Source organism: Battus philenor, unplaced genomic scaffold (genome assembly GCF_028537555.1).
Source record: "Battus philenor isolate CCGP_79_NKW_IND1 unplaced genomic scaffold, ilBatPhil1.0.hap1 SCAF_13, whole genome shotgun sequence".
NCBI classification, from domain to species: Eukaryota; Metazoa; Arthropoda; class Insecta; order Lepidoptera; family Papilionidae; genus Battus; species Battus philenor.
This window is the reverse complement of record NW_027181675.1, coordinates 13,647,430-13,661,064: the sequence shown is the minus strand read 5'-3', so window position 1 is coordinate 13,661,064 and position 13,635 is coordinate 13,647,430. Positions and strand designations below refer to the sequence as shown.

General features: G+C 34.1%; 1 protein-coding gene across 5 annotated transcripts; it reads right to left on the bottom strand.

The window, feature by feature from the left end:
- Positions 1-1,251: 1,251 nt before the first annotated feature.
- Positions 1,252-11,638, bottom strand: tra2 (transformer 2). 5 transcript variants are annotated; one of them, XM_068777186.1, is made up of 8 exons: positions 11,437-11,638; positions 11,206-11,339; positions 7,818-7,863; positions 6,757-6,885; positions 5,754-5,926; positions 4,872-4,922; positions 4,135-4,262; positions 1,252-1,726 (listed from the first exon to the last, which is right to left on the bottom strand). In XM_068777186.1, the coding sequence occupies exons 1-8, from the start codon at positions 11,449-11,451 to the stop codon at positions 1,701-1,703; spliced, it is 702 nt and encodes a 233-aa protein (XP_068633287.1). In that variant the 5' UTR covers positions 11,452-11,638; the 3' UTR covers positions 1,252-1,700. The 5 variants fall into 5 exon arrangements, with proteins under 5 accessions (XP_068633287.1, XP_068633286.1, XP_068633285.1 ...); XM_068777185.1 differs by having other exon boundaries at positions 7,842-7,989; positions 11,437-11,637; XM_068777184.1 differs by having other exon boundaries at positions 1,252-2,063; positions 7,818-7,989; positions 11,437-11,635.
- Positions 11,639-13,635: the final 1,997 nt, after the last annotated feature.

The window sequence follows — 13,635 nt, the reverse complement described above, 5'->3', positions numbered from 1 at the left end:
TAACGTAATGAAATAATATTGTTTAACTTTGTTAAATATCAATTGTCTTTTTAATGTCCTTGTTGTATATATAACCTTTTTTGAGTTTAAAACTGAATAATCCATACAATTAGATCAGAATGCACCAATTAAGTGTACTTGTTGCTATAAAAATCTTATGCTAGTGGAAATTTGTCAGTCTTACTAACATCTCTTACTCTCTCGACTAGTTTTAACGCCCGGAATCCTCGCGGTGTATAACTTCTACCATTATTACTTTTAAATAATTATTAACGGTTTTGTTTTGTAAGTTATTTTATGAGAGATTATGGTTTTATACCTGTTATTATTTCAGTATTAAATTGCATTTACTGCGTTCAGTTTTTTAAGTGTAAAAACACAAATGCCTGTCTTCAAACGCGTCCAGAGCAAGTCAATATGCAATTTATATATGATTTATTTTATACTATGTTGTTTTGTTATCTTTGTTTTTGTTAAGAATTAATGATTCATACCGCGCTAGGAATAAGTGTGCCAATAGGACACGGTAATGTGGTATCTCTATGATAATTATACATACATAAATATTGTTAAGAATTTTAATAAAAACCTGATAGAGAGGACTTTTTTTACTACTTCCTACAATATACTACAATATCAACTTGGACTACATATTCAAATTATAACATGTGATTTTAACGCGCCATTGGCGCTGGAGGTAAACCGAAGTCAAAACAAGACTCAATGACAAGATGAAAGTGATGCATACATAATTCTATTTGTATTAACTGAACCCTTAAAAAAACTGATTAGAAAATAAAAAGCCCATCACGTATTGTTAACTTGTCAAAGTGGTATGATCCATTAACCAAATCAGGTCACGCATTCGGATGTTTTAAAATGTTTCCAGGTGAAAATTTATCAAAAGTGCATTCACTCTCACCATCAATTCAGTCTGGTTAACGATTGCATAAAAGCATAACTAAAGCAATTGATTATTGACAATAGGTATAATGTACTACTGTATAGTTAAATAAACTAATTATTCATATTATATATATAAATACTTAACTACAAAATTCAAACCCAGGCTTTTAAAGGTTAGTGTGCTAATTTTATTTAAAGGAGTATCAGTTTTCCTTTAGAAAACAATTGATACAATGAATATGGCTTCCCATGAAAGTGTCTCCCAGTTCATAAGTTACAACCGGTTTGGAGAAGAAAGGACAACGGATAAGCGGGCGGGATGTGAGAGAATGAAGATATCGAAACGACTTTACAAAACTATCATTTATTCAACAAGTCGCTCACAACACAAGTCTACACTAAAATAATTACGTCACCAAATCTATATATCATATATATAGGAATACATACTATGTTATAGATAAAATGCAATACGGAACACCGACCGAGAGATTAGCAATGTGTGTATGAACGCGCGGCCTGCGGAAGGCAAGGTGCCAAGTCAAAGAATATGATCTGGCTACGCGCGACTTCTCTCTTGAGTCTTGAGCGAGCTTGTGGCTTCCCTACTACCGGCAGCGGATCATATTCTTTTCGCAAAGACATTGCCGAGACAAGTTCGCAATACTTCGCTTCGGCGCCGACTGTTCTCGGCGCCCATCGGCCGTCCCGGGAATTTCGGCAACCGCCATTTCAAAACCGACTCTCAAGAAACATTTTCGAAAACTTCAACACAGTTACTTTTTCAAGGAACTTCATCCTTTACTTCTTGTTTCAATACCTTTTCAAACAAACAAAATCAATATTAGACTTAGTGTTAGAACTTTTATTAGGAGCTAACTTTACATTCTAGAGGGACGCGCCGTGCAGGGCGGTCAAGGCTAACTTACAATCTAGACCCTTTTCGTATCACATCTAATGCTAAAACAAAACAAACCGATCGCTGCGACGTCGGCAGCGGGGACTTGAAACTTATTACAAATTATTGTATCATCTAAATCTAGGTCCGGCCCCAAACAGGTACAGTTTAAATGCATTATGGAGCCAGTCGGACATTTGGGGGTGTCTTGTATCAAAATCTATGTTGACCACAGCGTCACGCACTTACTAATATCGACCTGCAAAGTCAAACACGGGAGTAACCATTGTGTCACAGGTGACAAACGGCACAGTTATAAAACATTCCATCAATCTATCAAACCAAAGAATGTCTGCCCTCGCAGACACTAGCAAACAAACTCCCTGGTTGCAGATAAATTGATAGAAGCAGAAACACAGTAACGGAAATAAAATCAACTGAATGGCAAAATAAAATACAATCTGTATTTTATTAAATTATGAGACAATACATGTTGTGGTAAAACTGTGCTTAAAATTATACTTCCCGGGACCCTTCCATCACAACATCTTTGGCAGGTGTTCAATTGTCACGAACACAAGGCAAATGTGGAAACAAGGAACCTTGAGGAAATTCCCGGTAACAAAAATGTGGTCATAGATCAAGGTTTAACAATTTAATTATTTAAATGGGACGATTTAGATGAAATTCTATTGTAACAAAAACATGAGCGCTACATCAAGTCATATCTTATGCAAAACATTGTTGTACTTCTAAATATAATGATAAATGTTTAAACCTTCTAAACTATATAACAATCAATCTTCTAGAAGTTGTATGTATTGATATAATCCATTAAAAGTTGTATTGATATTATTCATTAAAAGTAATAAAAAATAATTTCACTTCAAAGGCATCATTGGCAAATTTAACTAATCTGTTAATTTGGAGAAACAAGGTTTAAAGCACCATAAAAATAGCATTAATAATTTGAACTGCACTTAGCAAATTGTACATATGTAATAGCAGAAACAGTTTAAACATTTGACATTATATAGTTAATTGTATAAAATGCCTCTACGGGGAAGACAGTGTAACAAGTTTCTATACATTTTGATAAACATGACGACATGGTGGTTAGTTTGGTTATGTACCACTGTAACATAACAAATCCTTACAATACAAAAGTTAATGCAACCGGTACAAAATTTACAATACATCACTAATAAGGCCCTCTTTCCCATTTGTATTTTAAGTAATCTATAACAAATCTTAGTACGGCTCCACAAATTATTATTCGGGTCCGTCAAAATGCTTTCACATTGCAAAAACCTATTTTTACAGTAGCTTACATATTTAGTATACATTATTACCTAACTTCTTTCCGAGAAGGAGGACAATATTGGCCTAGCAATATAAGAACAAAAACATTATAGAAGAGAATTATTTGCCTCAAGTGCTGCGATTATAAATATCTACTTATATTAAAACCCATACCTCTAAGTCGTAATTAATTCATTAATTATTTGCATTATTCAAAACAAAATGTCACGCCATTGAAATATACATTGAAATACACATCGCGATATTATATAACTAGATTATTTTTCTTATGCTAACGGTGAGCCATACATTAGCTATCTACATAAAGAATACCATCCTGTCAGCCTAGAGGTGGGGTGTTGTGGGATATTTACGGAAAGGGGGATTTTGGACGGCATTGGCACATGCGCACAAAGGGTATGTTCACATAATAATATATAGCTATGTTTTGAGACTAAAGTATTAAAGACAAATCTTAAACCAATGAAATATGGCAATTGACTTTGTTTGGCTTTAAACTGGTTCATGGAAAAAGTACTTATCATACGTAAGCAGTTAACACATTGTATACGGGCGCTTTATGTCGAGCGACTCTACGCCTCGAGCAGACATTTGTTGCAAAATTCGATATTCAGATAGTTTGAGATAACTTGAAAAATAGTAATTCTATGAACATACAAAAATTGTGCTTTAGTATGTACAGATACATGTTCACAAGCGACCCCGCATTCTACCGCGACTTTATGCAAAACATAAGTTAATATGCGATCCAATTACAATGTGTGTGATAACTTTTGTATCTCAAGGAAACAGATAAACATACGCCAATAGAAATAGATCAACGAATTAACTGGCGAATATGTATGGGGTCCAGTAACAAACAAAAAATATGCGCTTTTTTAACTCAAGTTGTGGAACATAGGAACCGAGACAGAAGTGATTGCGTGAATTCATGGTAAAGGATAGCGGACAGGTTTGGTGGGGCGCGTGGGCAGCGGGTAGCGCCTAGGGATGGTAGTAAGACTTACGCGGCGAGTAGGAGCGCTCGCGGTCGTAGCGGCGAGAGCGACGGTAGTGCGGCGAGGGTGACCGGTGCCGGTAGCCGCGCTGGTAGTAGTCGCGCTCGCGATACCCGCCGCCGCGGTAGTAGTACTCGCTGCAATACACACCACGGCATCGTTTTATTACCACACATACCAACAATGAGAAATTTTAAAATGTTTTCTTAATGATGATTTATATGATAATGATGGTAATAATGGCTGAAAATTATTATATTTTTTTTAATAAAGAGTAATTAATAATTCATTTTAGTACGAAAATGTTGTTACTTATGTCACATGGGGATAATGTTCAACTTCGTTAACAAGTGGACATTCCAGTGATAGGTCTTATTTAAATATTTTTTACCTTTCACAATTTGATTTTCATTTTAATAATTTTTGTATGCCTAAAAATGGAATCTTGTTTCTTTTGCATAGGAAACAGTCTATAACAGGAGTGGCCAAAACCGTGGCTCGCGAGCGAAATGCGGCTCTTTGGGCTTTGTGTTAATGTCGCGAGAAAACGCTGGCATGGAATTTATTAATTAACGTCAATTGGTGTAGTTGTTTTATTAGATAAAAATATTTTTCATTAGATATGATAATCAAGGTTCTTTTTACTGCTTATAGTGTCAAAATTCATTATATACTTTGTAATGGTTTTTTTTTTACTGTACAGATAAAAATGTGTATTTTAAAATAAATATAATAAAGTTACTCACTCTCTGTCCCTGCGCCTGTCGTACCCGTTGTCGCCCCTGCTGCTCATACTACTGAAAACATGACAAGTTATTAGTTTTCTGCACAAACATATCAATGAAAGCCCGTTTAGAGATTCAAAATGTCCAAACAGGCCTTTAGTGAACTAATCTAACTTGGAACCGGTTCACTCTAAATCTGCTGAGAATTTTATGCCAACCTATAGGATACCTATGCAATACGGAAATGGTATAGGCATTTCAAAGTTGGGGATATTTTCTACAATTCATTATACATATATATATTTATATTTATACCACCACAATTTATAGTTATATTTGGTTAAACAGTGGTGTGAAAAAACTGTTAAGATAAAACTTGTAAATTTTTAGATTTGCTTGTACACTTGGCATGCGGGTACAATTCGCCACCGCTAACGCGTGCAGAGGGCGCTTTATCATGAATCGTACGAATGTTTGGTTAAACAGAAAATCGCAATAAATCGAAAATTACTTAGTTTTTACGAACAAACATTTATACTAAAAAATATTCTGTATGACTATTAAAAAACGCGCTCGGTCGAGACTGCAAAGAACGTGAAAATATACTTTGCCTGCATGCGAAGTGTTAAATAACTTGTCTAGCCTATATATATTTAGGAGAACCGGAAAGTAATGTCGTTTCTGTCGACATTTTTACAGAAAAATCGACTGATTTGCTACCGCTCCGGAATTGATTTGTATATTAGACGGCAAAAGGTTGTTGATAATGAAGGTGAACCATATTGTTGATATAGAATGAAAGACTTGTTAACAATGTAGTCATGTGAATTGAATTTAAGAAAGTGATATTACTTTTCGGTACGGTGTATGTTAGTGTAATTAAGTTACAAAAAGGATAATTACGTAGGTTTGCCCATGTAGATGCCAGGCGTGGGTGTGTGCGCTCGTTGGGTGATGGAGAAGTCAACGCGTATGCGACGCCCGTCGATCTCCATGCCGGTGCACTCGTTCTTGGCCACTTTGGCGTCATCTTGGGACTCGAAGTATACGAAACAGAAACCTCTGGAGCGGCCGGTCTAATAAACAAATATTATCATTAATAAAATCATTCAACTGCTGCTTGAATTTATACTTTTATTATTACTCTATGATAAATACATGTATACATATTAATAATAAAGCTTTTTATTCAGACTTAAAAAAGGACAGTAAAAAAATATATTTACATATGAAATACATTTAAATACACATATACAACCTCTTAATAGAATTAACCAATATTGGCAGTGTAGTACATGTGGAAAATTAGAAACAGTATTACTATTTAAATGTACATTATACCACTGTTTTGACATATATATATTCAGAGGGTGGCCAAACTCTTTAATAGTTCGATTGTTTGTTTCTATTGTTCGAAATTTGAAATTTTTTTGAGCCTGAATTTAATATTTAAATTATATGAGAAATGTACAAAACATGTGCATTGCAGTTAGAAATAATGACATGTATATGACAGCACTCCTAATAATACTTAAGTTGCTGATTAGTTAATTATGATCGGCGTTTGGCTTTCGCTAATTTTATGGTGGAATCGTAACAATTATTTACATCAGTAATTTGTTTCAATTCCCCAAGAGCTGGCATAGGTAATATAAATTTAAATATTGAAATAATACAACAATCAATCGGTGCTCAAAAATCATCGTTCAAAAAGCCGCATGTGGCTGTCGAGACGCAATTTGGCCATCCATATTATATTACATTGTTTTATAAATATCATATATACTTTGTCCATCAGTAGTGTAATAAAATCCACAATACATACCCAAATATGCATTTCGGCATAACAGGATATCTTGAATAATTTACAATTCTCATAAAACATAGTAAAGATATGATTTCTTACCTTTGCGTCGATTACAACTTGAACTTTCTCAACTGCACCATATTTAGAGAAGATGTGATTTATCTGCTGTTCAGTAGTATAAAGACTCAAACCAAAAACTCCAAGACAGCGAGATGGCGTTGGATTTTCCTGTCCGACAATGAACATATGCTCGCGTTTTATTTATTGTTACAATACATTATTATCCTTATGTCAATTCACATCACATTATGAAAATAATTCAAAATCTTATATCTAAACATTTTTATTGTCTGTGTGAAAAGGGTGTGACTTCACAGGAAGCCAACCCCAATCATGACATGTCACCATGACAGATAGCATTATCATTGCTTTCTTTTCAGCTTATTACAATGTCATCAGTCCAACTAGTGGGGGCGCTACCCACGCTGCGTCTACCCGGCTTATTGTCACCACCCGATAACCTTTCGATTTACTATACAACTCTTTGTACCAACACAATTTTACATGACTTACAGATAATTGGTACAATATGCTAGTGTTTTCATGAATTTCACTGTTTCTGATCAGTATCATATGATATTATCTGCGAAGTTCTTGACTAATATTGCAATAAGGATTAAAGAATGCTGGTGTTCAAATATGCTGGTATGAATGTCTGTCAATAGACTTGTTCTGGCTATGAGGACACATCTTCTTAGATAGTAACAGATGTAGTTACAATTTAGTTTTAGAATTTTGGAACTTACAGACTAATAGTAAATCTTTAAACTTAAGTATGCTGATAAGCTTACAAACAATTGTAGTCTTCAGGACTTTCATGTTTTCTATTTACTCAACCATCATTTTAATTGCTTTGTTTCAGGTTTTTACATAACATTGTAAAACCACAACCGTGGATCATTTACCATCAACCGTACTGTGTTGTAATATCTTATAATTATAGGGGGCAGTGAGGTAGATTGTGCTGCAGCTCCTGGGGGGGGGTCAGTCATTAATACGTATATGGCACTATATCTGTTACAAAGCAGAGCACTCTGTTGTCATAATACCTCACTGTACTACAAACTAAAGGGGATAAATAAAAAAAATTATGTCCTCACCCTATCTCCAATGTCACCACTCACCCTGTCTCCAAGATGGCGGCGCCTGGAGGACATAGGACTGTGCGAGTGCGAGCGGCGGTATGAGCCGCGGGGGGAGTAAGATCGGGAGCGGCTGCGCGAGTATCGCGAGCGATACCCGCGCCGCGGCGAGCCCGACCGCGAGCGCGACCTGCGGTGCGACCAGCGTCAGTAGCGGTGGGACCGCTTACAACTAACATGCACATCTTATATACTAAACTATAACTACTACACGTAACAAGTACCACAACAATTTTTGAAATGTTTTCCATTCAGGCCACATAGGGCATATACGATCCACACTTTAAAAATTAAAAGTAGTATTTTAAGACGTATGAAGAACTGCAAATGGTCTGAACTGAAAATGCAGAGGGGGTCGTATGAGCTCTACATGGCATGGAATATGTTAAAGTACCTACATCGAGGAAACTAAATAAGGCTTGGGATTTTTATATATCTAACTTGACCAGGGACACCCAGGGATGTCCCCAAGATGCCATCTTAAACAGTTCAGTAAGAAAAAAAAAATTGAATCGTCTACAAATATCTGATGCAGTTAGCACATTGTTAGTGACAACAGTGAATAGAATTGTTAGTGTAATAGTTTTTTAAATAAGATATTATAGTTAGTAAACTAATTACACCAGTTGAAATGTCTCCAACTATTATATCTCTGCATGAATTGTTTTTTTTTTTTAGTTATTAACTATGGTGTACAAAAAAGTGCAAATAAATAAATAAATAACAGACAAAATGTGTAACTGTTCAAAAGTTGCACATGGCAGATTGTTTTCAACTAGTATTGGTGTTGTTATACAAGATGAAAATAGTAGATTCATTAGACTTATTTGTAAATATTTATTCTCATGTGCTGTATATGTTTTTGATTTAAAGCTCAATCATGAGAATTACAAAAAAAAACTTGTCCACACATAAAAGTACTAAATTAGGATATATATATTTACACTATTTATTACTCTCTGCATATATATATTTTTTATTTTGTAACATTTATTTTTAGGTTGTCTTTAAATCTAAAAGCTTATCCCAGAAAATTAATTAATTATATGTTGTCATGTATACTCAAAATAATTTTTAGAAAAAGTTAATACATTTCAATACATTTTGCAAAATCATCTAGTAATGTTCTTTCTGTTTCTTTGACGAGAAATCTTTATTTTGCTATTTTTTACATCCATGTTAGAGGAACCCTTCAGTAAACAACCGAAATATTCATTCTCTAGCATCCTGATTCAATATAAACAAAAACAACTTTTCTTGTGAAACCTAATACTCAAAATAATTACTGTAGGTAATTTTATTAGCAAGGTTGAATTTAAAAGAAAAGTTTGTTATATATCTTTGTAATTCAAACTTTTTTCTTTTTATTTAGTTGGCCACTATGTTTTTGGAATAAAAATACTGATGTAACCATTCAATTCTCGAAAAACCATATCAGTAAAATGTAAAAACATAAAAAGCACTCAAGCGTACATAAAACAAACTCATAAAATTTCCCCTTATCAACAATTTGTTGATAAAACTGTTGGTTGTCATAGCGGTAAGCTAATGTTTTGATCAAACAATACTTGGTGATTCAGCATATGCAGCTTTTCTAAAACATGGAACAACTTAACTATAAAGATAAATTAAGTTTTCTATTTGTATAATTTATCTGATAGTAAAAAAAATTATAGACCCAGGATGAATGATTAAAGGCTTGAAAGGGATCAATGATGAAGAATATGCGGGCTTTTAAGGGTTGAGGTAAAAGAATGCTTCGAAGTTTGTTCACTTAAATAAGTAACATTAATTCTTTTTTGTATTGAAATATGCCAAATGAATAACTTCTGGCCATTCCACAAGGGCCAGATAGTAAACAATAATTAATTTTAACATATAATCTGAATTTTAAAAACACTTTTTCTTACTATATTATCGTTGTTATTTATAATTTCTAATACACAAATAAAAATTCTAATACAATAGTCATAAATAAATTTTAGCAGGTAATAGTTGGCAAATGAGCTACATCTAGCCTTAAAATCTTTTACATCTATAACCAATCACCCTGTATATAAATATCTACATCACAAATTTTTTATTCAGGGATTGTTACAAATAGTGCTATTTTAATATAGAATCAGGCCGTTAAAAAATTAATTTTTGTCTGTCATTGACATAGAATTAATTATTGTAAAATGAAGATCAGTTATTTTATATAATAATTTGTCAAGTAAAGATTAGCAGTCATATTAACAGAAAGAACATAATGTGTTATATCACTTTCATAATTTTCTGAATGGCAATGATTTTAAAAATATTTAAGGAGCATGCGACACATTTAATTTTTATATATTAGCTTATTTCGGCTTGACATTGATATGTCACTATATAAAATTTAAACATCATTTTATGTATTTAATGTCACTGTAAAAGAACTATTTAACCTTGGCAGTTTTTACACTTTTAACCATTTTACAACCGACCTGTTGTATTGGAAAACCTTGGGGCTTTAGCCATGGTTGGAACCATGGAATTACTGCTGATGGACATAGGCAAAGGCCTATCAGGGGACATTCCATGGTTGAACTTATGATGAAAACTGTATTGTAACTAGGAACATTAACCTTTTTTCACAAGTAAGCTGTGACAAATTAGATGCCTTACATTAGTGCTTAGAAGCAAAATTATGACCGCATAAACCTATTGCAATAGAGAAATAGAGGTTTTTAGTGTATTTTAAATTATTAACTTAAGGCATTGTCTTTTAAAGTTTCTTAAACATTTTTAAGTATAATTTATTAGACAATATATAAGTATGAATTTCATTCGGAATCATGTGGTGTTATTTAAATACAAATTGAAGTTCTAAGTTCTTAAACAAATATCAGCAATGTATATTTAATCTGTTTATACTTTGATAAAAAATAAAAATATTCTAACACATCACAATATTTGACGTCTTATGGTCTTTTATTTTAACCTTGCTTCCGACCTCGATTTAAGATATACAATTTGTTTGAATCCTCAAGGTCAGCGAACCTAACTATCCGCAAATTTAAAATTGACTAATAAAGCGCATGGCAACCAAAAACAACCGATTAATATTATGCCTATGTTAAAATTCTAAATAAAAATTATTTAGATTATTATATAGTTATTACTACTATTAATTTAATATAAAAGAAAATTAGTCTTCACGCTAAAATACACGAATTATTGTAATGTAATTCATATAATTGCGCAACCATACCCTAAGAGGTTATGATCAACAAACTATATACAAACAATGATTTCATATCAAGTATGCTAATAATAATAATTATCTTTAAGATTAATACATATTTTCTAGAATTTTACTTACGGGCTCCTATACTTTCTGCTGGAGGCTTTTGGCGGTGGCGGCGTTCTAGACCGGCTCCGACTGTGACCCCTTGACATCGTTGGAGGCTTCGGTGCCGGCTCCCGTGAACCGTTGCGTGTCCTCGAGCGACTTCTCTGTAATTCGATCAACCCGACTACGTTAAAACTAGCCCCGGCAAAATAAGCGCACGAGGCACTAATGGTAATGTCGATTGAGATTTAAATATAGTACCTCTCGATCAGACATGATGAGCACAGCAATACAACCAATAAAAACAATATAGATATAGCACAATCGATCTAATTATAAACGTGTAATGCAAAAATAAAATTATTAGAGCTTCCACACTCACAACGCGGTAGAGCGTACGAACCGAGAAACAAAATGGCGTCAGTCAGTCGCCCGTCTAGCGACACGCGTAGTAAAAGCGCGGCAATATTGAACAAACAAAAAAGTAACGAAATCAGAATGTCTGCCGTCACCGTTAGTACCCCTTCCTCTTTTACGTTTGTTGGTTGTAAATCGTGGTATTAATAATTGAAACTATTATTTTTACTATTATAAAATATATGTAATGAATAAAATTAAGGATGAAATTGCAATTTATTAAATATTATAATTATTGGTATATTTATAATGTCATTCTATAGCATTAATAAAAAATAATGTATTAATATCTAATAAAAACTTAACATGCAAATTAAAAAAAAAAAAATTTATTACTTCACGCCTGACGGCGATTGCCTGGGATTGCAAGCACCTTCACTGGAGGTCCAGATTTATATCCACGTGAGGGTGAGAACTAAAGAAAAGCGTTGACAATAATATATTAACCACTATCTCGACTCTAGATCCAACGCACTGGCCAACCGACCCAAAAAAATAATAAGATATCTTGATAAATCAATAGACATAAGGTCTTGAATTTCTATAAGGGAATATCACGGATGTACTTTTGAGTTGACCCATGCTTGAACGAATCCTCAAACCACATTCGGATGCGGCCTTGTGTTTACAATAGGCGAACGCATTTAGTCTTTCTGCGACATCATAAGCAAAGAATTACTATAACAAATATTCCTCAAAGTCTTAAAATCCAATATGGATGAGGCTAGATGAATCTTTGCAATTACAATTCAGTCCCGATGTTGGAGATGTACTCATGAATCTAAGAACACTTTACATATTAGGATTTCAGCAGGAATAAGATCTTGAAGAAGAGAACACTTTATAAGGAATGGCACTTTAGTAGACACACGGAAGACAAGATTTCCATTAACAGAGGAATAAAAATAAAGCATTACTAAAAGTAAATGACGCCATAATACAAGCTAATCTGAAACCGCTATCTGCAACCGATGCCGTACTATTCACTTTATAGGGCTTGTAGAAAAATTATCTTTCTGGTCATGCCATTCAATGGCATGCTGCGAATCAGATATTTCTCAACCATTTGGAAAATTTCAGATAATAATGGTTCAAAAGCCTGGGAAGCTTATTCATGTATTGTCTTTATATAGACCAATAAGCGTCTTAAGGCGAGCTTAGAATCATTATAAAAAGTGTTTCTGTAAAGGCTCTCAAAAGAACTCTTAGGTGGATAAATGATACCAGACTATTAGTTTGGCTTCAGAAAATATCATGGTCGAGCGGAACAAATACACAGAGTATGCCAAACGAACCGACGTGTCTTTTAACGAGGAGAGTTCTGCTCCACAGCATTTTTGAACGTACAGCAGACATTTGATAACGTTTTGCACAAAAGACTTCAAAGTTAAAATCTCTATTGTCTCATAGCTTATTCTCTGTAATAAAATCTTAGATAACAGATAGATTGTTTCAAACTAAGGAAGATCAATGCACATCGCCTTTCCATCATATACTTGCATTTACCTCAAACCGATGATATGTCGTGGTTATCAAGGTTATGACTACTTGGCTAATTTTGCAGGCGACACGGCCATCCTGGCCAGCAATAAATTACTTAGGGAAGCCTCGCTTGCACTACATGACAGCTTGGATCTGATAGACGAGAGGTTCGAAAAATGGGGAATTAATGATAGTTCCTCCCAACTCAGTTCATATGACACTTGCACTGCGGAGAGAAAATTGTCTATCAGTCCCACTCTGGAACAACCAATTGCCACAAAGCAACAACGCAGGGTATCTAGAAAGTATAAGTAATGTTTTAAGATCGCAAACTGACGTGGAAGAGAGACATAGAAGCCAAAAGAGATGAGATAAACCTGAGATACAAAAGCCTATATTTGAGCAAAAACAACAGATTATTGCTAGACGACAAGCTTTTGATACAAAACGGTAATAAAACGTGTGGAGTTGAGCTTTGGGGCACAGCTTTGGTTCCAACTTAGCAAAAATCCAGAGGTCTCTGAACTTCATCCTGAAGCAACTGTCCATAGCTCCATGGGT